Source organism: Malus sylvestris, chromosome 4 (genome assembly GCF_916048215.2).
Source record: "Malus sylvestris chromosome 4, drMalSylv7.2, whole genome shotgun sequence".
Taxonomy (NCBI): domain Eukaryota; kingdom Viridiplantae; phylum Streptophyta; class Magnoliopsida; order Rosales; family Rosaceae; genus Malus; species Malus sylvestris.
The window spans coordinates 24529070-24554896 of record NC_062263.1 but is presented as its reverse complement, the minus strand read 5'-3'; the positions used below and the strand labels follow the sequence as shown (position 1 = coordinate 24554896).

The following is a 25827-nucleotide window of genomic DNA, read 5'->3' as shown; positions in this document are numbered from 1 at the left end:
TTTGTAATGAAAGATGACGTCAATTTTGGATTATAAATTATTGATCTTCTTAATTTGGTTTTGGGTCTTTCTTATTTCGCGGTATTAGTATGTGATGATGCCAATGCGATGATCGCTTAAGTTTTAAGTTTAAACTTTCCTAAATTCTCAATAAGTATAGTTGTTTTTAGAACGTAAGTAAGCACTTATTTACATTTTATATAATAACTTTAATTTAATGTGCCTATTCGGCTAAGCGCAAAGCTCCAACTCACTGCCCGACTAAATGCCTAGCGTCTTAATACCTCCCGGCAAATATAGCCAACAACTGTTGAATCCATAAATTTCTTTGCTGAAAGAAATCGTTGTGGTAAATTTCTTCAATTAACACAGTAAAATAAGTTACTTGATCATAGAAAGATAAACATCCTTTTCTCGACAAAGATACGTTAGTTCATGTCTAGGGCCCCGAATTTTGACAGAGGAGACATCCTCAACCTCGGACAAACATTCCACACAGATACACACCTTAATTGTGAAAGAAAATGCTTTTGGGGTTCTGTAAAGGGGTGGACTAAACGTAAAGATCCGGATGTCTTCGGAGCCTCCGAAAAGGTTTAAATCCAAAAACACAAATCGAGTTGAATCGTCGTCTTCATTTACAGTCATCTTCAGCCACAGCCGACTTTCGGCTAAAACGTTATGGAGTGTGATATGGCAGGGTATGCCAACGGGCAGTCCTGCGACAAACCGGAGAGGATTTTCGTAGCTGTTGTCGGGTATATCCAGCTCTGCGTTTACGTGCTTGATTCCACCACTCAACACAAGCTGCTTGAGGGAGAAGCTTTCAAGTGCTCTTTGAAAAAGGCGGGGATTACAGGAACCTTCATTGGGAAAGGTACCAGTTTCCAATGATAACTTCTCAACTTCAGTTATAAACCTGGAAGGTTCAAGAGATCCATCTCTAAGGAGAGATTCAACCTGTGACATCGTACTAGAGAGCTTTCTCAAGGTTCGAAGATGGCAGCAAATTTCTACTTTCGACAATCTGAGCACACAGGTCACAAGTATCAGCTCCAAGATATGCAACTCCTCCCTTTTAGACAATCTTATAAATGTACTCTTCAGATCTCTAAGCCTTGTGTCCAGCTTTCTTAATACCAAGTCTAATTCTCCCATTCCATAAGGAGGAAAAAGCACTGAAGGCAGAAAGTTCATCCATGCCCTTGTAAGCAGTTTCATTATCTGAACATATTGCTTCGTGAAGGGCAAAACTCCCGCAGATGGAAGTGAGTCAGAAGTGAATGTTGCCAGCTCTTCCTTGCAACTTCTGCAAAACAATTTTACAAAGCAAATAAGCAGGAAGCACTGAAAGAGGTGATTAGGATATCAAATATGTTCAAAATTTATGGTAAATATGCATGCTTGCAAACGTGTCATAATTCGAATAATATATCGGACATTCCTTTGGCAGAATGATCCCATTAAACCCAGTCGCCCGACTAGATGCTATAATGCATAATCTCAAAGCATGCATATCTTTCTGGTGCCTGAAGGGAAACTTTTGTTTTATTTGTCTATTTTTTCCTGTTTTAGGGAAAACAAATAATGTCAACAGACAACGACAGAAAGTAATGTGTTACCTCAAAGTCCTCATTACTTCATTCACGAATCCTGATTGTACTACTGGCCAGATATCCTTGGCCCTTGCAAGAACAACATTCACTAACTTAGTCACTTCATCATGCACCTCTAGCTGGTATGCTACAAGTGAAGTTCCTACTTCCCTTGGCTCCATTATTGGAGACACAATTTCAGACATTTCAGCTGAACCAGTCATCTTGTTACTAGTACAGGTTGAACCATCATTTTCAAGTAAAGGCAAGCATGGCTCCCCCGCTTTAAAGTTGAACTTGTTGAACTCTACATCATATGGTCCTTGGGATCTACTGCACTGAGACAAATAATCCAAAAGGCTATTTTGATTGATAATATCACTCAGTGCATGAGAAATCCTTCCCAGATACGTTACTGCATAAGAAAATATTGCAGGTGGAATATTGCAATCACGTTCATCTGAAACTGGAGCTGAGATGGCCAGAACTAGCAAGCCGGCCACTCTCATGCTATCAAAGTCCAACTTTCCATTAGACATTGGCTCCATCTGATAGAAAAAGTAGAAAAAAAAAAGAACAGTGATTATCAACTTTTTTGAAAAGAAATTTTAGTTACAAACAAATACAGAATGTATGCATAAGGAACATAATTGATACTTTCAAGCCATTTCCAGATATAAGAAAACTCCTAAAGCCTGTAACACAAACAATGTAAGCAAACAAAAGGGTGAGACCACATTTTCCTTGGTGCTGTTCCATGCCATGCTTTCAAATAGCTTTTATCCATCCTTCTGACCATAAGACCACAATAAAAGCTCCGTTGAAAAGAGAATTATTTTGCATTCAGCTGAAAGACTAATTTATGATAAATCTTGATTCATGTCATGCATCATTATATTTGAATAGACCCTGTCAGGAACACCTTTTGGTATCACTGAGCAGGATTGAATTTCATCTTTGGGAGCTGCCCAACCTAGACAGGAAGTTGGGTCGTGGTATTTATATAATATTAACGATAATTTGACAGCAAATAGAGGCACGCTAACCTGTGGAGAAACTTCCTCAATCAAGCGGACCACAAACTTTCCATGATTTCGTCCAATATGAAACAAAACAGATAATGCATCTGCTTCATCCTGGAAACAAGAAATTTGAATTAATTGAATTGAAGGGATGACAGACCAAGTTCTGAAATGTAAGCACTGAGTCAGACAAGCAACTCCTAAAAAATAGCATGATTAAAATGACTGAACTCTCATCACCATACTAGTTTCAGGACAAAAAAAAACAATCTGCAACTTTGAACAAGGAAATAATGGAAAGCTAACCTGTGGATATCTTTCCATATTTTCTAGAAGGGCATCAATAGTTAACCTAAACATCTTTAACTGAGGCAGCTTTGCCAATTTAAGTACTTTCCTTGCGGAAGATCTTATGAGGGTATCATTGTCAACCAGAGTGCCAAGAAACTGCAAAAATCAAAACAATATTGGGTAGCATGTACGATTTGATGAAGACACTGAAGATATCTGGTACATAGAAGCGTTTAAATGGATCATTTCACTGCCACCTCAAAGTATAAGATGCATTTGCATCCATAGGCAGTAGGTGAATCAGATGTTCTGTCAGTTATTATGTATAGTTAGATGATTACAAGAATTCTAGAACATTACCATATGCATGTGTGCTTCTTGCACCTTCAGAAGGTCAAAGGTAGCCAATTGATGCATAGTTTCAAAAGCTTGTAACCGAACAAGTATTGAGTCATCATTCAGTACATCCATCAATAAGTTTAAGGCTTCTCCAGCAAACTTGGCAGAGAGTATGGCCAGTGTTCTCAATGCATGACAGGCACCTTTTCGCACCTTCAAGATTCACAAAAAATTCCTAATTAGAAAGCATGCACATGGCAAGGTTCCCTTGCAGAACAGAGAAAATAAAAGTTGCCTCGTGAAATTCATCCTCTAGTCCGTGCACGAAAGCTCCAGCAACACTTGAACCTGATACTTCTAGTTGTTCATCAGAGCACTGAGCAAAAGATCCTTTTCCTTTCATGGTTACCAGAACTCTCTTTGACAGGGTTTGCAAAAGAATATCCTCAGATACCAACTTTATCTTCCCAAGAGCATAAAAAGCTTCAACCCTAACCTCCATGCTCATGTCTCTCACCATTGAACAAAGCTACAAACATACACAAACATCAGGGTAGGAACTCTACATGATGCTTATAAATTTTCCGACTCTGAGACAGCATGATAGGAAGAGAATGTCCTACCATTCAACAATGCAGGGTAAAGTGTGGCTTTCCTTAATGATCTCCTAGACAAAATTTGACCCAAATAGATTAGTAAGACTATATGGACAATATGCATAAACCATGAGTGGTGTGTACAAGTTCAAGTCAGCACGAACCAAAACTAAAGGGAAAAGCTAATCACAACTTGACTGTAGACACCAAAGTTCCAAAGCTCAAATTCATCCAAACAATACCGGGATTCAACTATACTCGATTAAATGGATCAATTATCATAAATATTTAACTACAATTAAGGCAGATAATATGACTAGTAATAAGCAATTACTTTGACAAATACTTCATCAGACCAATATGCTTTCATCTCCGAAATGCACGCCACGAGCATTAGACCCCAAGAACACACCTGTGTGTTCATTCATAAATGCACAATGCATAAACAAAGTCAGCACACAAAATCGAAAAGGAAACAGAGATATCAATCATTCAATGTGACTAGCAAAGCTCACCGTGCGAACGGCAGCCAATCGAACGCAATCTTCCATGTCGTTTAGGAGCTCAACGGCACGAAAATAGCAGCCTTCGATCATGTCACGGTCCTCGATCACACCGTTCTCACTCAACCCAACGAGCCCGTCCAACGCCTCTTTTCTCACATTCGGATATGGATCCTTCGTAAACCCTAGAAACAGAGTGAACAGCAAATGAGGCTGTACGCCGAACCTCTCGGCGTTTCTGAGCAGCCACGGCCGTACGGAGCAAGACGGACTGAAACACAGCGAGGCGAACAGCCGGTCATCCAATTCTTCAATTCCGGGAGCTAGGGCTCGGTTGCTCTCCACGATTGAAGCGAGCGCGTCGAGTGAGTCGGCAGCAACGCGGGGCGAGCCGGTGGAGAGGAGGTGGGAACGGACCGAGTCGAATACGAAGAACGAGAGGTGGGGGTGTCGCGAGGCGAGGTCGGAGAGGAGCTTGAGAGTGAATCGGATGGTGAGCGGATCGCGACTGAGTCGGAGAGAGCGAGTTAGGGTTTCGAGGATGGAGGTGATTGTGGGCCCGGGAGTTGAGGGGTTGACGATGAGGGATCTCAGGGGAGGCAGGACTTCGGGAGAGAGAGGTTCGTCGGCGGAAATTGTCGGGAGGATGAGAGGGTGACCGCACGTGAGGATCACGTGGTCCGCCATTGCAGTGGTCAAGCTTCGGTTCTCTGCTACGCTGCTGTGTTTCAAAAGGAAAACAGCCGGGAGCGGGATAACCGAAACGCGCCGTTTCTCCTGGCGGACTATCCGGGGATCTACTTGGACCGGTACATGGGTCGTGGGGATCTACTTGGACCGGTTCAGTCTTTGTTGCAGTCCATAACTCGAGTCAGATGGGCCAACTCTAATTTATTTACTTTTTAATCTATAAAAGTGATATTGTGGATGAAAAAAATGCAAAACCTACGACCGCAAGGATAAATACTCTAGGCTCCACTAGTTTATTTTCTTCTCTATTCTATAGAATAAATATAGATATGTATCTAAATATATAAAGGGAGCACTTTAAAATGAGCACTTAAAAAAAAAAAAAGGAAATTTGGAAAATTAAGTAAACTTTGGATCTCATATAGATTTTATTTTTTTGAATAAACGATATTTTCTACACTAAAAGGGAGGGGGATGGGCTTAGCCTTATAATGTGGTTCAAATTTGTCTTCGACCATAATTAAACCTAAAATCTTTCACTTACAAGTGAAAAGAAATATCACTAAACCGTAGTATTAAATGGCAGATTTCATATAAAATTATAGCCACCCTTTTAAATTTATGATAATTATAACCAAACGTGGATGTAAAAATACTAATATACCCATGAGGTTCTCTCCTCCACCTCCAAAGCTTCAAACTTTCAGCTTTCCTCCGAGGAGCTGAGATCTCCAATCCATCACGACATAGGGTTTCCGTTTCAGGCAAGCCATTGTACACCACCCCATTTCAACTTGTAAAAAGGTTGCCTCTTGGTCTTTGGCTTTTAACTTTTAGCTTTTGGATTGTTGTGACAGCTCGTCCCGAAATATATTTTTGATAATGTAAAATGTCTTTATTGCCCTTGAGCGTTTAGTGGTTGTGTGTGTGTAAACAAGCTAAGGATTTGGACCATGACATGTTTTACCTAAGTTTTTAGACCCAATAGGAAGTAAGCTTTTGTTTGTTGGTTGGTAGCCCAAAACTAGACCACACACACACACACCCATACCACTCCCTTTGACTCTCTCTCTGTTCTCTCTCGGATTTTTCCCATTTTCCGTACAATCGTATGGACAACTCCTAACCCACCCTTTCTTGCACGGATCGAGGTTGTGGTTGGTGTTTTTGGACTCTTTGCAAGCTCAGGAGTCGATCTATACCTTTGGTTGGACGTGAAAGCTTCGAAAGCTAGGGAACCAGGAAACCCTCGAAGAGGTGCATAGTAGCTCAGTCGTGATCGCAAAGATTTCATTGAGTTTGAAGGTCCTAGGGAGCCTTAGAACTTGTTGTCGAAGCTTAAGGAAGGATTTTGAAGTGTTTTGGACGTTAGGAAGCTCGGGTTTGACAAGTTGCAGAGGTGGCCGGATTATTGTAATTTTTCCAGCGAGTTTCCGTTGGTTTTATATTTCATTGAGGTTTTGACAGATTATCACCAATGTAGAACCACCTTTGGTATTATATCATTAGTATTTGTCCTGTTGGACTGCACTTAGGCTACCTATGCTCTGATTGTGTATATTCACACTTAAATCTTATTCGCTTTTTGTTTTATCAATGTCTTTCCGCACTGCGCACATGGCTACGTCACTTTCACGTGACGGCCAGCGTGCCTCGATCTAGATCAGGGTGTGTCAATTGTAGCTTTTCAATCTTTAACCAAAATTCAATCAAAGAATTTGGATTCCGAATTCAATTGCAAGAATTGAATGCTTGATTTTATGTTACAGATATACAATTTAGCTCAAATCTTCAATTCTATTTGGTTGGATTCTATGAAGAGAAAGAATTTGCACGTGTCTTCCATTTCCAAGCCTATTTAGATGGTGACTATAATTCCATATAGAGTTCAAATTGTGGTTATTTTTCTAAATTTTTCAAAAAAAAAAAAAACCATAAATTGCCTCAAGAATTTCAAAAATTAAAATTGAATTAAGAGGAGTTAAAGTAATTCAACACATTTTAATTTTGAACACATTTTAATTTTGAATTAAAGCTTAGCCTACTTCTCCACCCCTTAGTGGGTTTTATGGTTGACTTCCAATTTATTTTTGAATAATTTTTTTGATAAAAAAATATATAAAAAATAACATAAATTTCCTATTTTTTAACAAAAAAATCATTAAAAAATACTTAATTTAAAATGTAAGACCAATTGTCAAACGGTTACACGTGTGACAAGAGGCTACCCACCATTATATATATGTACTTTAACCTTCTTATTTAGACAAACAATATTCAATTTTAAACTCGTAATAATTACAATGGATTTTAAAGTAATTTAAATTGTTTGATGGAGGATTCAAACGTGGAAACACATTATTTAGCTTTTTAACTAATCTAAATATTTTTTTTAATTTATTTGCACGCGAGACTATTGGTTAACGAAGGCTGGATGTATTTTATTTGAAGCACTTGGGGTGGTGGAAAAGAAGATTATCTGCTCTAATAATGGAATGTGGCGTAGCCATAACCCTTACTTTGAAGCAAATGTGTTTCCACCATGAAATTGAATAAAAATATAACCATATATTTCATGGCGTTAAATAAAGCTAGCTAGCATATGCCAACGATGGGTTGGCTCATTTAGTAAGGTTTCTGTCTTATGTGTCTTATCAAGGTTTGAGTCCTGCTAACAGTACTCTTATTGGTGCGTGATATAAATTCTTACGTAAATTCATATAGGTAATAACTGCCAGTTAGGTGTCATATGTAAGTTTTTACAGCTCGAGGTTGTGAGTATATCCTAACGTTGATGATGAGAGTAATCAATCACCACCTAAACTTTTCTTCACAAAATAATAATAATAATAATAATAATAATAATAATAAATAAATAAATAAAGCTAGCTAGCTAGCATACCTCCTGATAAATAAATAATTGTAGTCTTTTGCGATCTTGTTGAGAAGGACGATAAGCCAATGGACGTTCCCAAATAGGTGGGCTAAATCTTCCTTTATTGCTTTAATTATTAAAAAGGTTTGATTAGTGCAAATTAACTAAACTTATGAAACTTTTTCTATAATTAAAGTATGTTCAAAGTCATGTAATATAACTCCTACGACGTGTTTACTTACGTATCAAGAATGAGAAATGGAATCGTTCTAATTCTTGAGTTCTATATGTTACTTAAATTTGAGTATTGGAATCATTTCAATTTATAGGTTACGTTGGATACCTAAAAAATCAAGAATGAGGATCACCTTGGGAAGACTAGTGGATATAGTTTCCTTTCCTTACTTCCCCTATTCCCATGTTCCCTCTTGTTAAGTAAAAAAGTTAGTGATTCAAGTTATTGGATGTATCTATCGATGTATCTGTATTCCATGTTCGATTGTTCTTTTCCTCATATTGATTTGTGTCTGAAAAGAAAATACAGCTCTTCACACTAAACGTCAACGTAAAAAGCATGGTTTAATCTTTGTATTATTGAAACACATTCAATCATAAAAAACGAGTGCATTTCTTGATGTTTAAATCATATATATATGGTGACTTGAAAAAAAATTAGAAGCCTCTAAATCGTTGAAAGTATGACTTGATCTTTTCCTAATTGCTAATTGGGTCATTTCATCATGCTCGCACCGTTAATTGTTTGGTCAATTTCGTCACTAATTATTGCTTTTATATCCTAATCAGGGACCAATCATGTTATTTACACAGATCAACAATGCATAGACCATTGCGTACGGTCGCTCCTGAGTAAGTTGTATTCTATGCATGCCACTTGATATATAATAGTAGTCCACATTTAATTACATTTTAATACTTGATACCCAAAAATCACGAGGAATTAATTTAGTGAAAAGCAAGCGGATGTTTGGAATTTTCTATTTGAGTTCGAACTTTCACAGTATAGGTTATGCTTTGGTACAATTTGGGTCGGCTAAAATTAAGTTGATGCCTCATATGGTACCAAAGATGCATAAGAGCATATTAAGAGAAAATGTGAAAAAGCCAACATCACCAATAACAAGAAAAAAAGACAATAGTAGTATTTTCCAAACGAAATGTTAATTCTTCCATGACATGACCGTGCCATGAATTGATTTGCTGTCAAATTTGACAACAACTTCAAATCTATTTTCAGTTGACATTTTGGGCCATACATGAATTAATAACTAGTCAATTAAAAATAGATTTGAAGTTGCTCTAAAAGAAGGAGATTAATTACTAATTCATGTATGTCCAAAAAAGAAAAGAAAAGGTTTTCCCATCTCACTGAAGTAAAACTTATGAACCGCTACTTAGTACTGCGGTCTTGTGGTATTCCTTTTTACTTGTAAGTGAGATGTTTTAGATTCGATTCTCGCCAAAGGAAAATTCAAACAACATTATTACTAGTTCATTGCGAGATTTAGTCCATATCTCTCCTCCTTAGTATAGATAATATTGTTTGTTGAAAAAAAAAATATAAATTGTCCATTCCAAGACAATTTACATCTCCCATTGAAGATACCCTTATTAGTTTTTTTTTTTTTTTTTAACAAACGATAGTATTTACACTAAGGGGTGGAGGAGTAAACTAAGCTTTACAATGGGCTTACCATAATAATGTGGTTTAACTTCGCTTTTTGCGAGAATCAAACATAACTCACTTACAAGTGAAAATGAATATCACCAGACCATATTACTAAGTGACATATGCCCTTATTAGTTTTAAATACAAGAAATGTGTATTTGGCATTACGTTTTAGTTTCATTGGTAAAATCACATTAGAAAGTTCTACTTTTAAAAGCGTATTCTTAGTATTTCTCTTGGGAATTTGATGTTAAAAAGTTCTCATTCCCAAGCAAATTACTTGCTAATGGGTTGAATTTCATTGGTGAAATCCCACTTTAAAATTAATTCTAGGCCAAAGCATAACCTAGAGAGAGAGAGAGTCGTGTTGCTGACTCGTTGTCGTTGGGAAGGTGCTTGTTCACATTGGGGAGCAGCCGGCGGAACCGGCGGCGGCGGGGAGGAGGGGAGAAATGATTTGTATTCTAGAACTCTCATGGTTGTATAAATTATTTATATTCAATGTGGGCAGACTAGACTTAGCAAGAAAAGTCAAACTTTTAAAGGGCATAATTTACATTGTTTTAGTTATAAAGTGCAGGGAGAGGCGGCGGCAAACCGCCACAAAAGAGGGGTAGTGACGGTTTGTTATGTGGGGATTGTTGTTTAGTTTTTCGTTTTTCTTTTTTAAACCGAGATGAAATGAGTTAAAGAGGATGATTCTAATTATTAGAGAAATCTACGACTTGCCCGTTTTCGTTTTGTTTTTTGTTTTGGTTTCTCTAGTCATTTTCTATTTGGGGTGTGCTATCCACACATATCCCTTATTAATTTATGTCCATTGATCTTTTTCAATTCATCTGATCTAACAGCCGAAAATTAAAAAAGTGTGTGAGAAGTAAAATATGGTGTGTGGATATCACACGCTTTTCTATTTTTGTTAGATTTCCGAAGATGAATGATAGTAGTAATCTTCTCTACTTGCCTTTTGTTTTGTGTTTTTTTTCAAAATAGTGGGTGGGGCTAGAACTTTATAATTTTATTTTATATTTAATTTGGTTTATTTATTATGGGTAAGAGAAAATGAACATGACAACTCGAGAAAATATACATGTCAACTTGAGGATTAAAATACTGTAATTGAAAAGGTAAGTGAGATGGTAAGGTTTGGAAATGGATCATCTCCGGATTTTTTTCCACTAAATTCATCAAATTCGGGATCTGGACTGTTGAAATTTGATTCAACGGCTACAAACAATGGGCCCTTTAAAAGTTATAATAAATGTAGTTGTTGAATCAAATTCCAACGGTCCGGATCTCGAACTAAATGTGGTGGAAAGGGATCCTCTCCGAATCCCTTTCCGTAAGGTTTAAGCCTAAATTCGTTGTGAAAAAGTAACTGGCATTTTCATTATTAATAATTGAGTTCAAACTGTCATGACACGTACCCTATTGTTATGCACCATTATTTACGTTAACAAGTGCGGAATATTTAGTATTAAACTCATCATTCACGAAAATCGAACCTTAAACTTTTCACTTATAAATGAAAATGTATACTGTTAGATTATACCGCTACATAGCCACCAACGTTTGAATAATTTAGTATCGAAATTTAAAAGGAAAACTAATGAAAAGGGCTTGAAAACTTTGAGTTTTAATGATAAGGACAAAATAAAGGGTAAAGTGAATAGTACCATGATTGACTTTTTAGTGTAAAAATGTGGTTTTTCGTTAAAGTGAACAGTACCAGGTGTTTTTCGTTAAACTTCCCAAATTTAAAAGCAAGCCGCAAACGTTGTTTCATCATTGAGTCATCTCAATAATACGTAAGTTATGAGGTTACCAAATGTATGGTCATTTCTCTTTTATAAAATTTAGTGTCTCGTATAAGCAAAATGAGGAGCCGTTGTCTCGTATAAGCAAAATGAGGAAAACGTGTAGATTTTATGAAGTGGGCTTGCTCTTTTAATAAGGAGCCGTTGTCTCGTTCTAATCTCAAGCTTTAACCCATGCTATTGCCCAATATAAATTCACAACCAAGTTTTGGGTTTTGGAAGTCGAAAACTCAACAACAAAAAAAACCAAAAAGAAGGAAGATCAGAAGCTCATAAACATGCCTTGCCTTTATATCTCCACCAACGTCAACCTTGACGGAGTCGACGCTGATTCCATCTTTTCCGAAGCCACCAAAGCCATCTCTGCCATTACTGGAAAGCCCGAAAATGTAAGCTCTCTCTCTCTCTCTCTCTCTCTCTCTCACACAAAAATACAGTTTATGTTGGAAATCGGGTGTCAACAGTTTGCAGCGTCTGTTAGTTAACCGTTAATTGTAAAGAACAATAGGTTTAACTTTTTGTTTACAACCCAAATTAGGTAACGTTTGAGTGGCCAGAGTTCTCTAATGTACAAGTGATTATTTCTAGAGTCTAAACCTAGGGTTTTGATTGTTTATGTAGCATTGAGATATGAACATCCTTTTGGGTTCTGCGAATCACTTATTCTGTCTTGTTTTCGTTTTGCTCTTTATTCAGAAGTGGGATTTCATCTGGATTGGTTTTTTTTCAATAAGTCTTTTGAGTTATAGAATCGAAAGAACGTTTCTCTAATCAATTAACCAGCATCAAAATCTCATCTCTGTAAAATGGTAATTCTGGGGTTCTGTTCATTCATCTGCCAAGTTTGAAAGTCAGCTTAAGCAGATGGGGATGCCATGTCATAATCTGATCGAATAAGGGGATTTTTTGATGGTTCAAAAATGAGAAACAACAACACCTAGTATGTCACTGTGTCAACATTCCAAGCCAATAATATACTTTCACGCGTTTAACTTTGCGATGACATGATGTATTACTTATAGGTTGTTGTTATCGCCGCATTAACTTTTCGAATGTAAGTAAGTTATTCTCCTGCCTTAGCCGAAGCCCTTCTGTTGAAGTTCAAGGGCTGCTGAGAGACTCTATTCAATCTGGTAGTGATTTTTATTTTTATTTTTTTATTTTTTTTTAACGTTTGTTTTTGGGGTAGGAAACTCTAGCAGTGATTGAAGATGTCCGGTTGACGAGGAGATTAGGGTTTTAAATTCTAAAAGTCAGTTGCTATCTGATTAACTAGTGTATTAATTAGGAGTGATTAAGGACCACTTGTTGACACAATATAAGGCACTGGAGTAGCTGTCCTGTCCATTTGGTTGCAATCGCACTACTTCCTCACTTAATAGTCACTACTGCTTACGCATTTCTGCCTAATTTGACTCTTACGTGCCAGCTGATCTTATCTAGGGTTGTACTCGAGTATATGTCGTCCATATGCGAGTGGTTCTGTCTCGGCCATGTAGGCGCTTGACAATGCATCAGTAATGATTAAGAGTTATTGACTCGCACATGAACGGCTATACTCAGCATTCCTCGAATGCTCACTGTTTTTTTTTTAAATATTGAACGTCTCTTTGCTTGCAGTTTGTGATGGTGGTACTAAAGGGATCGGTGCCCATATCGTTCGGGAAGAGTACCACTATACCGGCATCATATGGCGAGTTAGTAGCAATGGGTGGCATTACCACGACCGTGAAGAGGCAGCTGATCGCCACTCTCGGCACGATTTTTGAGTCCAAGCTTTCGATCCCAAAAACCCGATTTTTTCTTAAAGTTGTTGATTTAAGTACTCCTACAGGATCCAAACTGTAAAATGAAAATACCTAATGTTGTTCTTCAACAAAATAAGGGATGATAAATCCGATCTATTGTTTTTATGCACGGTGTGAACTTGTGATGCAAAAAATCAACAACTGAATAGTAGCAATTCCAAATAGTGAAGTTCTTTATCTAGTCCAATAATATTTGGGAACATACTTTTTTCTTGTCATCCACGCAATAGGCTAACTTTTCATATGGGTCCATACAGATGAGGGCTTCTCCAATGAACCATAGACACAAAACTCAAATTTGATTTTGATCTCAATCCAAAAGTTATATACGATAGATACGAGTTTGTTTAGAATTGCTTTTAGAACAGTAAAAAATGTTTTCTGGTAATTAAAAATATTTCTGTTTTTGTTGGCGAAAAGATTTAAAAATGATTTTGCAACATACGAGGTCTTTCCAAAAAAAAAAAAACATTTAGAAAGCACTCCCAATTGCTTTTCTAAAAAGAACTTGCACTTGAATTTTTTAATAAAATTTTTCAATATGTTTCTAACAAATGCCCTTAGGAACAAAGATGCTTCATAAAGTAGTCCTATACGATCTGAACTCAAGTCCGTCAACTCAAGTCCCAAATGGTGGAATCATAGATGAAAGGGAGAAAAGAGATTTGGGTCCCCACCCACCACCACCAACGAGAGATCCACGAGAAAAAAAAAATGTTATTATTAACACTACAAAAAACTCATTACACACTTTAAATTATATATATATATTCTTTTTTTTTTGCCAAAAAATATATTTAAGAAAAGTGCATAATTTACAAACATTGTTTTTTAGGAAAACTAATGAAAAAAGTTTAAAAACTTTGAGTTTTAACAATAATGACAAAATAAATGGTAAAATGAATACTATAAGGGTTTATAGTGTAAAAATGTAATATTTCGTTGAAATAAACAGTACTGATAACTTTTCGTTAAAATTCTTTTATTCTTTTTTAATTGCGGATAATAGTACCAAAAAACCTCGAAAGACATGACATTTGAGTGACATGCAAAAAGAAAAGATGAAATTCATTGCACCGTTGCTTTGAATCCGGAAAGTTTACCATTTATGCGTCCCAGCTACATAGCATTCACCACCGGGTGGTGTTAGGCTGGACCATACCATATGCATCTTTGAGGGAGTAGTTTTCCTCTCTATGAGGAGGGTTGTGTCTAGAGATGGACAATGGTTATGCGGACGGGTAACCGCGGTTAATTTACCTATAACCGTTTATGCTCATATCCGCATAACCGTTTACCCATTAAGTAATTACCTAAACGGTTATACCCATACCCATAACCATTTATAAACGGTTAACCATACCCATAACCGCATACCCATTTAACCGTAACCGTTTAATACTCGTTTCCCATTTACCCTCTTTAACTCATTTATCCTTTTTTTTTTACCATAACATTTTTTTCACCCGTCTACATGTTTTTTAACAACTTAAAAATTAAAAAAAAAATTGTCATAATATTAATCTCTGCAAGGATTTTCTAGCTTCTGCTTGTTGTTTGCCTTGTGTTGGCTTTCTGTTTGGTTGGCTTCTTAGCCCAGGTTCTGTTGTACCAGTTTTCCAAAAAAAAAATAAAAATAGAAAGATGCAATATTCAAATTGAAGAGAGGTGATTGTTGGGTTAATAACCCAACTTCCCATCCCCTGTCAAACAGCCCCGTATGTGTTTGTGTGTGTGTGTGTATATATATATATATATATTCCCATCCCCTGTCAAACAGCTCCGTATGTGTGTGTCTATATATATATATATATATATATATATATATATATATATTTTTTTTTTTTTAAATATTCAACATTACATATATAAAATAAATAGGTAAACGGTTACTCGTTTATAACCGCATTTAATACTCATAACCACCTATTTAAATTTCACGGGTAATAACCGTTTAATTATCTAAACGGTTACCCATAACCGTAATCATGAAATTTAAATGGGAGGGTAACCATAGTTATCCATAACCGTGGGTATTTTGCCCATCCCTAGTTGTGTCCTTTCATTTATCACCAACTATTCACATGTTTTGTGACAAACTAGTCAAATTGTTGGAAAAACTTCAGCAATCCTATTTTAAACTTCAATTTTTATACTAAAAAACCAACAAAACTTTGACTCAAGTTAGTCCATATGGGTGCGTTTGTTGCACCGGACTGTTTCGGACTGGACTAATTGCAGGGACTAAGCTGGACTTGTTTAGATTAGACTAAGCTGGACTAACTTAGTGAAGCGTTTGGTGCAATGTCGGACTAGAAATGAGGATAATGAAATACCCATCAATGTTTGAAAGAAATGGGGGCTTTTGAGCTCTCAACTATGTGAAAGAAACTCAACTAATTTTCAGACATTGCAACCACATTTGGAATCAAACATGCATCCATAACCCACAATCTATGGCAAATAAAATTACGATTCTTCGTTAGTTTTCTCAACAACCAAACAGCTTGTAAAATATCCATTGAAGAAAAGCACAATCAACATTTGCAAATCTTTATCTTCAATGTAAGAACAACATAAATTCGAAGAATAAATGTACAATAAAAAATGACCAAAACAAAAGAACCGATCTATATCACCAATTATTCAAATCCAGAAAACCCAGTTGAACCCAATTAAAAATAAACCCAAACAATCCAATTTTCCAGCAAATCTTTTAAACTAGACAAATTGTTAAAATCCCAGATGATAAGTTCGTTGCTTGGATCCCAAAGATCAAAAGAGAGAGTAGTGCTTGAAAAAACCCAAATTGATCCAATTTCTCCAGCAGATCTTTGCAATCCGTTTTTTGCCTTCAAACCTCTGTCTTCGAACCCAACCTTTGAACCTCAGTTTTCAAACCTAGTCAACTGAAGGACTTTTAGTCTAAACACGAGAAGGCCCAGAAATGCAAATACAGGAGTCGTGCTTTGCCCCTCTTCTGGGCCGATCATCGGATCTGATGTACTAGAATGGGCCCAAAGAGTGAAAATATTATGCCGGACCCACAAGGGGCATTTTGGATATTATCCTCCCTCCTTCTTGCAACAGAAGGGGAGAGAGACTGAGGGAGGGTGAGGGTTTTTATTTACCAACGCATTTGCAGAAAACAGCCAGAGAGTGAGAGAGAGAAGGATCGGGAAGACGAAACGATGCCGTGCCTGAACATTTCAGCTAACGTGAACCTGGACGGCGTGGACACCTCCGCCATCCTCTCCGAAGCCACCTCCACCGTTGCCAAGATCATCGGCAAGCCCGAGGCTGTACGACTTTCTCCCTCTCTCTCTCACAGACATTTACAAACATTTTACTGATATTTTAGAATATTTGTACTAAATTGTAAATTTCATGTATTTCTGTATTCATGTTTTAAATTAGTTTCATTAATTTTTGATGAATTAAGAGTATATATGTGAATTAGCTTGGTTTTAGCTACCTATTTGCTAAAACAAAACTAGGGTAAAATCGTTTTGGTAATTTTCACTTTTTGTTCAGGAATTTCGACCAAGTAATTTTGGGGGATTTCTTTACTGCTAGGATGTATAACTTGAACACTCAGAAAAATGGTAAAAATTACTTAGCAAGTTGAACTTGTTAGGGATTGTGGATTTTTTTGTTTTGTTTTGGAGATAATGTAGTTCTTAGGGCTTGTTTTACGAAATTGGAGAATCACTAACAAAGGCCTTTCAGCGATTCGACTCAAACCCCTAAGCTAGATGCTTCACCTACCAGTACCCGACCTCAGAGAGAATAGAACGAATCGCCTGGATAAGGGAGCAACTCGAGATAGATGCAAGATTCTTTCTCCTGCCCTTCACTTAGAATAGAAAGAAAAATTTATTTTTCAGCTCCCACTAATTCTTATGTTTTGTCGGTCGAATAGCCTTAGGGTTTATGCCTGCCTGTAATCACTTAAGAACTTTTCAATTTTGCTGATCACACTAGAAGTGATTTTTTCCTGCCGTAATCACTCCCAGAAGGAATGTTAGTCATGGATGAGCGTAATAATAGAGTTAGGAAAATGATTTCGGACACAAGTTCTCTCCTCTGTACAAGCTTGGTTATTTCTGTCCCTTGATTATCCTTTAATTTATTCAATCAAAAGGCCGTAAGCATGGTGTGTAGGAGGAGAAATAGGGTTTGCGAAAATCACTTCCCTTGAGTTATAGCCTCATAGGCATGCCTTTTGATGATAACTTCAATGTCGTTTTATCCCTCAATTAGCTGAGAAAAAAATTAATGCTCTACTGATATTGGACGAGAATTATACATTTTAAGTTCATAGTGACTTTTTGGGGTTAAACTTTTTATCCTTTGGTTGATGGTGATCCTGTTGAATGTGTTGATATGCAGTATGTGATGATTGTGCTGAAGGGATCCGTACCCATATCTTTTGGTGGGACTGAGCAGCCAGCTGCATATGCTGAGTTGGTCTCCATTGGTGGCCTTAATCCTGATGTGAACAAGAAGCTAAGTGCTGCAATTGCCGCAATTCTTGAGACAAAGTTGTCTGTGCCCAAGTCACGATTTTTTCTCAAGTTCTATGACACCAAGGCAAGCCAACATCTCGCCCTTTTAATTTTCCATAGAAAGGGTCATTTGCATATGCATGGCTTCTTCTCATTGCATTCTTCCTGTTTGTTTAGGCCCATCAGAGTCAAGAATATGCACAGTGTTTGCATGCTTTACACCAGAACTAGATCATGTAAATAAATCTTTACTGTTTAAAACCTCAAGCACTGCTCCTTTTAGCTTCTCGCAGGAACCAAACTCATGTTTAGTAGCAATTTATTCTTCTTGTTCCTATGTTTGATGATTCCGATGTTTGCTATTCTGCAGGGTTCCAACTTTGGATGGAACGGGTCTACCTTTTAGAGTACGTTTTACCATTTGAACAATGTCTCAAGTTCGCCATGAACTTTCAGACAGCTTTATATGTAGTGGTGGTTTCGTATTATTATCACAGTACTTTGAAATCACAGACGACTTGATTGTCATTTTCCGTATGTATGCTTAAGTAGAACCTAATGGAATGTTTGAAGGCTTGTTGTATTCTCCGTTTGGCATAAGTTATTTTCATCTGGTACTGATCAATGATGTTATGGAACCCCGTAGTTGGCAATCCTGGTGTTATGTTCATCCATTTTATCTGGTGTTTGCATCTGTCCGGGTCTGTTCTATATCTTAAACTCGGATTTGTTTTCTAAGTCTATATTAGAAATCGGACTTTCTCGAGGGAGAATAGGCACAGTTTCTTGCACATCATGCCTGCAATTCATAGAAGCACATTATTACCAATCTGTTCTTGATCTAGTCCCCATCTGCGTAACTGTGTTTATACTTTCCAGAACTCTGTCCGTGGTTAATCGGCGGAATTGTTAAATGTTGTGTTTGGAACCTTGGGTTGAAAATCTGTGTAGCTAAATTGCATCTGTTAGCATACTATGTCTGCCTCTGGTATTAGTTAGGATGGTTCTTTCGTTTGTTTTACTCAAATGCATGTGCAAATCTTGTGAGTTGTGAGAAAGTGGCATCACAACCTCCTCCCCTTGGTGCTCAACGTCTAACAATTACATTGCACGATGTCAAATGCTGTTATATGGTGCACTGTAACGTCGTTGAATAAATTTATTAGTATCGTAAAAAGTTATAGACTGTTTGTACACACTTTGTCTCTTAGATTGAGAAGTTATTGTATATAGCAAAAATTTAACATGCAAATTCAAAAATGTCAGTTTTTATAAAATATTTCAAATATAGCCAAAATTCTACTTTAATAGACCCAATTGCCCTTAAAATTTACACATAGTTACGTCAAAACCCTTTTGAATATTGTGTTATTGTTAATGAGGTTTTGGGAAACTGGACACGAATGAATCTATATTAGTTATAGCCATGGTTGAACAAGGAAAACACCATGAATATACATCAGCTGCACCATTGCGAAGATGGAAACGCATTCTACTTGTCTATCCTAAGTATAAAATTCGAAGAACTCCACCACAAGTATAAAGTTCAAAGAATAAATTAGACTATTAGAACAGGTGAGAGCCATGGAAATGACCATTAAATCAAAAGGATCCAGTTGGACTGGGCATGCCGCCTTTCATGCTCAATATCCATCTCTTAATTAAATAGCTAATCTGATTTTGGTGATCCAACTAATATGCAGAATGCCATGAGAACATTAATGGCAATTTCCATGAAAGTTTCTGCAAAATACCAATTGAATCTTACACAAAAACATACATAAATTGTATTTTTGTGTAATTTTCTTCATGGACATGGTTGTAAGTTTGTCAATTATGAAATGAACTTGAGAATACAATGGGCTCGATTCCAACAGAACAAAAAAGAACGAACAGAAAAAACATCTCTTTGTTGTGTGGTTTTGTAATTAGAAAGGTATTTTGGTATATTAATGTGAGGTTTTGGGTAGATATGAGATTTTTTATAAAAATTGACATTTATAAATTTAAAAGCTAAATTTTGGCTATAAACGATAAACAGGTAGAACCCTCCGAGCAAACAGTAATTAATCAGCAATGAAATTAATGGAAAAAAAAGAAGGTAAATAAGTAAATAAAAACAAGAAAACGAGTGGAAAGAGTTCAATTAAGTTCCCGCTACATCTACGCCGTCCGTTTGGATTCTGACGATTTACGCGGCTGAGAGACCCTCAAACGATACAAGTAGAACCCTCCGAGCAAACAGTAAGAAGAAGAAAAGCCACCTTTCACCAAACGGGGTGTCAAAATATTTTTGACCCGGTTTTCGTCGTTGACTTTCCGTGGGCGAAACGTAACGACGAAGCAAGCAGAACCTCACAAGTCCTCTAAACTTAGCCCTTCTCCCTCCCCCGTTATTTAACCAAAACCGCCTAAATTTTTTCCACAAATTCCCCCGAAAAGTTATCTGAGAGATCCGAGACCGAAAATCCAGATCCATCGACACCAGAACGTAAAATGTCGACTCCGACACCCCCGCCGATCCTCCCGGTCTCTACAACCGCAACAGCCGTCGGCGGCGGCACGGCCCAGTCCCAGGCTCCCATCGCTACCCCCGCCTTCCGCGCCTTCATCAACCACATCTCCGACACCTGCCGCAACGGCCTCGCCCAGCGCCGCCCCTGGTCCGAGCTCCTCGACCGATCCGCCTTCGCCAAGCCGGAATCCTTCTCCGACGCCACCGTCCGCGTCCGCAAGAACTACTCCTACTTCCGCGTCAACTACCTCGCTGTTCTCGCCCTCACCGTTGCTGTTTCCCTCTTCACCCACCCGTTTTCCCTCCTCGTCCTCCTCGGCCTCCTCGCCGCCTGGCTCTTCCTCTACCTCTTCCGCCCCTCCGATCAGCCCCTCGTCATCTTCGGCCGCACGTTCTCTGACACCCAGACCCTCTTGGGCCTCACCGCCCTCTCCGTCTTCGTCGTCTTCCTCACATCCGTTGGATCCGTCCTCATCTCCGCTCTCCTCGTGGGTGCCGCAGTCGTCTTCGCTCACGGCGCCTTTAGGGTTCCCGAGGACCTCTTCCTTGACGAGCAAGAGCCTTCCGCCTCCACCGGCTTCCTCTCCTTCCTCAACGGCGCTGCTTCCAATGTCGCTGCCGCCACATCGCCCGCCGTTGTCGCCGCTCGCGGTTGATCTGATGTATCTCCCCACTGTGATTGGATCGCGATCAAGATCATGATGGTATAATTAGTTGAATTGACATAAAACCTTGCTCTCAAAACCACAAAAAATTAATAAATTTGAAGTTTTTGTTATATAAATATATGTAGGCTGGATTTTATTGACCAATTTGTATGCATCTGTGTACTTTAGTTCTGATTAGATAGCGAATTCATGTTTTTTCATGGTTCTTGGTAGATCTATCAATCGAACTTTTGTCCCTTTCATTTGGTAGATCTATGATATAAATGATTCTTTTTGCTCTACTATCTGCAAAATCTGCAATGTGCATCTTCTGGGTTCATCTCTATGAACACGTTTTTCAGACACGAATGCCTTGGCTAGTTAATTTGTATGAGTGAATGAATGTTATTATCTTGTGCAATATCTTTGATCCAATCAAAAGATAGCAGTCTTTGATACTTTTCCTGTGTTTGAGATTGTTAGCAGCTACATTGTTACCATTTCGGTTTTGCTTTTGTTAGGAAGATTGCCGATTAATCTATTATCTATGTAGTCGATAATGTCTTTTTCGATCAAAAATGATGTTTTCATCTATGTGATAGTCAGCAAACGTGCCTCAATCAGGTTTCATTTTGCTTTTGCAAGTATGGATCATGATATGCGATGCCATTGCTGATACCCGGTCTTGATGATGGGTTAGACTTCGGTTATCATGGGAGCATATCCTCATCCACGATGTGATGAAATCTTTTCGTTCTTGATTTTTATTCTATGGATGCGTAATTCATGTACCATTGTCTTAGTGGTGTACGGTTTTTATAGAACGCTGATGGGGGTGTTGTGTAAAGATCGCGTTGTTATCTGTTTGGGCAATGCTAAATCTGGGTTTTCTTCCTGTGCCCTTGTTTGTGTTCTTGCTGTTAAAAGATTGAGAAAGTAGCCTGTTTTTTCTTCCATTTGATCTGTTTATGTCAAGCAGAAGTCTTTGGCTCTTCCAAGTTTACTTTCAACACATTTGATTTGGTTGTTCGGGGAACCCCTTCGTATTTTTTTCGAACCTCACGTTTGATGAAAAGCATGCTACTTGTGCCAGCGGAACACTGATCGTACCGCAGTTTGTGTTTACAAATGCGATTACCAGATGTTGCGTAAACCGTGTGCTTTCGGGATGAAATCCGACTCTCTTACTATCACGATTATGTCGATGATTATCGGAACCAGATTAGGGTGAATTTCGTTCATGCTGATGCCACGCAAAAGGCAAAAGGAAAAACTTTTAGGGGGGAATCATTGATCTCGAACCAACCTAGGACGTCTGCAAAAGTTTGGTACTTCCCACGGAGGCCGAGGTTATTATGGTCATTTCGCCGTACTTGCAGCATTGGATTGGAATTGGATGCCAAATAATAATATAGCCGTTGGATTCCAGTCAAGTGAGGAGACGACCCACGTTTTTCAACCCAAGCCGTTATATGGTGGAAATCCCACAACACAAAAAAACTAGCCGTTAACTGATAAACAACACATGAAGAATTGACTCTGTCTCCGACCTCACTTGTTCCCTCACTCAGATATTTCTCCCTCCTTATTTATCTTCCATTTCATTTCTTCACTTGCACAAATTATAAAAAAAGTTCACAACTTGAGCTCAACCCGAAAAAAGCTCACTCCTTTAATCTTCTCTTCGGGTTTCCATTCGCTTATTTTCTCCAGCATCTTCGAATCTTCCTGGACATTGCAGTCCTTGGATGTTCATGGAAAATAAGTTGTTGTTTGTCATCCATGCCTTGCTCTTTCTTCAGCTATTAATTGTCGCTTACCAGCCTGTTTCGGGCCAGCGAGGGAATGATGGAGTGATTGTGACTCAGTCCGATTACCAAGCTCTTCGAGCATTCAAGCGCGAGCTTGTTGATTTCACCGGTGTACTGCGCAGCTGGAATGACAGCGGACATGGAGCCTGCTTGGGCTGGTGGGCAGGGATCAAGTGTGTGAACGGACAGGTCATTGCAATCCAGCTTCCGTGGAAGAGGCTCGGGGGCAGAATCTCGGAAAAGATTGGGCAGCTGCAAGCGCTTCGGAAGCTCAGCCTGCACGACAATGTCTTGGCTGGCCCTGTCCCTTTGTCTCTTGGCTTCCTTCCCAATCTCAGAGGGGTTTACCTCTTCAACAACCGGCTTTCGGGTTCTGTCCCGCCTTCGATTGGTAACTGCCCTCTTCTTCAAACTCTTGATTTCAGCAATAATTCGCTTACTGGTGCAATCCCTTCTAGTCTTGCAAATTCTACCAAGCTGTACAGACTTAATCTGAGCTTCAATTCGCTTTCGGGTTTCATCCCAACTAGTCTCACCAAGTTCCCTTCTCTCACCATCCTTGCCCTCCAACACAACAACCTCTCTGGTCCTATTCCAAGCACTTGGGGTGCCGGATATCGAAATCATAGTTACAAACTTACGATCCTGACCCTTGATAATAATCTGATTTCCGGAACTATTCCAAGTTCTCTGAGCAAATTGGGTTTTCTTGAAGAGATTTATTTGAACAACAACCAGATTTCCGGGACCATTCCCGATGAAATAGGGGAGCTCACAAGGCTCCAAAAGCTAGACTTATCCAACAATGCCATCAATGGCAGCTTCCCTTCTAGCTTCTCCAACCTCTCCTCCCTTGTTTCGTTGAGCCTCGAGGGCAACCGCCTCAATAACCAAATCCCGGAAGGCCTGGAAAGGTTGCAGAACCTCTCAGTACTTAACTTGAAGAAAAACAATTTCAGTGGCCACATTCCAGCATCTGTTGGCAATATCTCTGGAATTTACCAACTCGATTTATCCGAAAACAAATTCAGTGGCAAAATTCCTGCTTCACTTTCCAGCTTAGACAACCTCACTTCCTTCAATGTTTCTCACAACAATCTCTCTGGCCCCGTCCCTTCTCTCCTCTCGAAAAAATTCAATTCTAGCTCTTTTGCGGGCAATCTTCAGCTGTGTGGGTACAGCGCTTCAACTCCGTGTTCTTCTCCCCCGCCTCAGATTCTTCCATCTTCTCCGCCAGCAGAGCAGCCTTTGAAGAAAAAGCATCACCACAAATTTAGTACGAAGGACAAAATTCTCATAGCGGCGGGTGCCCTCCTGGCGGTTCTGCTTCTACTCTGCTGCATTTTGCTTGTTTGTTTGGTGAGGAAAAGGTCTGCTTCAAAAGGTATGAATGGTACAACGGCTAAGCAGGCCGCTGATGCGGGGATCGCTGCCAAGGCAGTTCCTGGTAGTGCCGGAGTTGAATATGGCGGTGAAGCTGGTGGGAAGCTTGTGCACTTTGATGGGCCGTTTGTTTTCACAGCTGATGACCTGCTGTGTGCCACTGCTGAAATAATGGGGAAGAGCACATATGGGACTGCATACAAGGCAACATTAGAGGAAGGAAATGAAGTTGCAGTGAAGAGATTGAGGGAAAAGACAACGAAAGGTCAGAAGGAATTCGAAACTGAAGCTGCAGCAATTGGGAAGATTCGCCACCCGAATCTCTTGGCTCTGAGGGCTTATTACTTGGGACCTAAGGGAGAGAAGCTTCTCGTCTTCGATTACATGTCTAAGGGTAGCCTTGCATCCTTCCTTCATGGTAAGTTGATTCAACTATGCTCATCTATTTCCTTTGATGACATGCCTAAGCGCTTTTAGTTGTCGGAAAGCACTTTTAACCCCTTAACCATCTTATGTTTGTGATGAATATTTCTTATGCAGCTCGAGGGCCAGACACCATCATTGATTGGCCAACAAGGATGAACATAGCGATCGGCATCACTCGTGGACTATGCTACCTCCACAACGAGAACATTGTACATGGCAATCTCACATCCAGCAACATTCTACTTGATGAGCAGACCAATGCTCACATTGCGGACTTTGGCCTTTCGCGCCTCATGACTGCGGCCGCCAACACCACTGTGATCGCCACTGCAGGAACTCTCGGCTACAACGCACCTGAGCTCTCAAAGTCCAAGAAGGCCACAACAAAGACTGATGTGTACAGCCTTGGGGTGCTCATACTGGAGCTGCTGACAGGAAAATCCCCCGGGGAACCGATGAACAGCATGGATTTGCCCCAATGGGTGGCATCAATTGTGAAAGAGGAGTGGACAAATGAAGTTTTCGACTTGGAGCTCATGAGGGATGTGCCAACCATAGGTGACCTGCTGCTTAACACATTGAAGTTGGCTCTGCATTGTGTGGATCCATCGCCGGCTGCGCGGCCGGAAGCTCAGCAGGTTCTGCAGCAGCTGGAGGAGATTAAGCCTGATCAGGCAACTGGTGGTTCTGCAGCTGAAGGAGGAGCAGAAGTACCGCCACAAGAAGCTGAGTAAAAAAGGGTTTATTACTTTATTTGGGATAAATCTGGGTTTTGTTGTTATCTTATCACTTAATTTGTTCATAGGATTAGGAGGAGGTATAGGCATTAAAATTAAATTATATTCTTTGGTATATGTAAATACAGGTTTTAGTTATATATATTTTTTATTCTTTTTGTTGGGGATAATAATGTAATCTTTCAAGTTGTGTTTCTGTTAACAAAGCAGAAGAATGAATGATCAGTATAATTATGTTTTATTATGTTATAATATGAGATTGCTTAACTTTCTTTTATGCAAAAAAAGAAACACATAAATTAAATAGTGACCACGATTACAACCAGTTCTCATACAATCAAATATATAATGAAATTCAGCTTTGGTAATCGCATCCGACAAAAAATTCACTTCTCAATACACACGTGTCCAAAAAATGTACTCAAAAGTATTTTGCAAATCTTTGATATCATCAATGTCAGACATGAGACGCCAGGAAACAATGCTAGATCCCGTACTAGCATCAATCACCAACTTAGAGTCTCCTTCCACGCAGATCTTCTTGAAACTTCTTCTCGCTAACCAAAGTGCATCCCTC

General features: G+C 38.8%; 5 protein-coding genes across 5 annotated transcripts; 4 read left to right on the top strand and 1 right to left on the bottom strand.

Annotated features, from left to right (window-relative positions):
- Nucleotides 1-344: 344 nt before the first annotated feature.
- On the bottom strand, nt 345-5133 carry LOC126619375 (protein SIEL). Its single transcript, XM_050287731.1, has 8 exons — nt 4359-5133; nt 4178-4255; nt 3543-3776; nt 3269-3460; nt 2924-3064; nt 2642-2731; nt 1623-2143; nt 345-1309 (listed from the first exon to the last, which is right to left on the bottom strand). The coding sequence occupies exons 1-8, from the start codon at nt 5031-5033 to the stop codon at nt 382-384; spliced, it is 2859 nt and encodes a 952-aa protein (XP_050143688.1). The 5' UTR covers nt 5034-5133; the 3' UTR covers nt 345-381.
- A 6445-nt stretch (nt 5134-11578) lies between these two features.
- Nucleotides 11579-13413, top strand: LOC126617725 (uncharacterized). The gene is made up of 2 exons (XM_050285767.1): nt 11579-11804; nt 13036-13413. The coding sequence occupies exons 1-2, from the start codon at nt 11694-11696 to the stop codon at nt 13261-13263; spliced, it is 339 nt and encodes a 112-aa protein (XP_050141724.1). The 5' UTR covers nt 11579-11693; the 3' UTR covers nt 13264-13413.
- A 2912-nt stretch (nt 13414-16325) lies between these two features.
- LOC126618801 (uncharacterized) lies at nt 16326-18384 on the top strand. The gene is made up of 3 exons (XM_050286972.1): nt 16326-16525; nt 17616-17816; nt 18102-18384. The coding sequence occupies exons 1-3, from the start codon at nt 16415-16417 to the stop codon at nt 18135-18137; spliced, it is 348 nt and encodes a 115-aa protein (XP_050142929.1). The 5' UTR covers nt 16326-16414; the 3' UTR covers nt 18138-18384.
- A 1538-nt stretch (nt 18385-19922) lies between these two features.
- On the top strand, nt 19923-21195 carry LOC126618800 (PRA1 family protein B4-like). Its single transcript, XM_050286971.1, has one exon. It carries the CDS (start codon nt 20228-20230, stop codon nt 20900-20902), a length of 675 nt encoding a protein of 224 aa, XP_050142928.1. The 5' UTR covers nt 19923-20227; the 3' UTR covers nt 20903-21195.
- Nucleotides 21196-21346: 151 nt separating this feature from the next.
- On the top strand, nt 21347-25502 carry LOC126618799 (probably inactive leucine-rich repeat receptor-like protein kinase IMK2). Its single transcript, XM_050286970.1, has 2 exons — nt 21347-24505; nt 24628-25502. The coding sequence occupies exons 1-2, from the start codon at nt 22642-22644 to the stop codon at nt 25245-25247; spliced, it is 2484 nt and encodes an 827-aa protein (XP_050142927.1). The 5' UTR covers nt 21347-22641; the 3' UTR covers nt 25248-25502.
- Nucleotides 25503-25827: the final 325 nt, after the last annotated feature.

Excerpts from the sequence above, each read along its gene's own strand:
- LOC126619375 (XM_050287731.1), bottom strand. The coding sequence starts at position 5,033 with ATGGCGGACCACGTGATCCTCACGTGCGGTCACCCTCTCATCCTCCCG. Across the intron at positions 4,256-4,358 it reads GATTGGCTGCCGTTCGCACG|GTGTGTTCTTGGGGTCTAAT; the intron begins GTGAGCTTTGCT and ends ATGAACACACAG. Across the intron at positions 1,310-1,622 it reads GAAGTAATGAGGACTTTGAG|AAGTTGCAAGGAAGAGCTGG; the intron begins GTAACACATTAC and ends ATTGTTTTGCAG.
- LOC126617725 (XM_050285767.1), top strand. The coding sequence starts at position 11,694 with ATGCCTTGCCTTTATATCTCCACCAACGTCAACCTTGACGGAGTCGAC. Across the intron at positions 11,805-13,035 it reads TTACTGGAAAGCCCGAAAAT|TTTGTGATGGTGGTACTAAA; the intron begins GTAAGCTCTCTC and ends CTTTGCTTGCAG.
- LOC126618801 (XM_050286972.1), top strand. The coding sequence starts at position 16,415 with ATGCCGTGCCTGAACATTTCAGCTAACGTGAACCTGGACGGCGTGGAC. Across the intron at positions 16,526-17,615 it reads TCATCGGCAAGCCCGAGGCT|TATGTGATGATTGTGCTGAA; the intron begins GTACGACTTTCT and ends GTTGATATGCAG. Across the intron at positions 17,817-18,101 it reads TCAAGTTCTATGACACCAAG|GGTTCCAACTTTGGATGGAA; the intron begins GCAAGCCAACAT and ends GCTATTCTGCAG.
- LOC126618800 (XM_050286971.1), top strand. The coding sequence starts at position 20,228 with ATGTCGACTCCGACACCCCCGCCGATCCTCCCGGTCTCTACAACCGCA.
- LOC126618799 (XM_050286970.1), top strand. The coding sequence starts at position 22,642 with ATGTTCATGGAAAATAAGTTGTTGTTTGTCATCCATGCCTTGCTCTTT. Across the intron at positions 24,506-24,627 it reads CCTTGCATCCTTCCTTCATG|CTCGAGGGCCAGACACCATC; the intron begins GTAAGTTGATTC and ends TTTCTTATGCAG.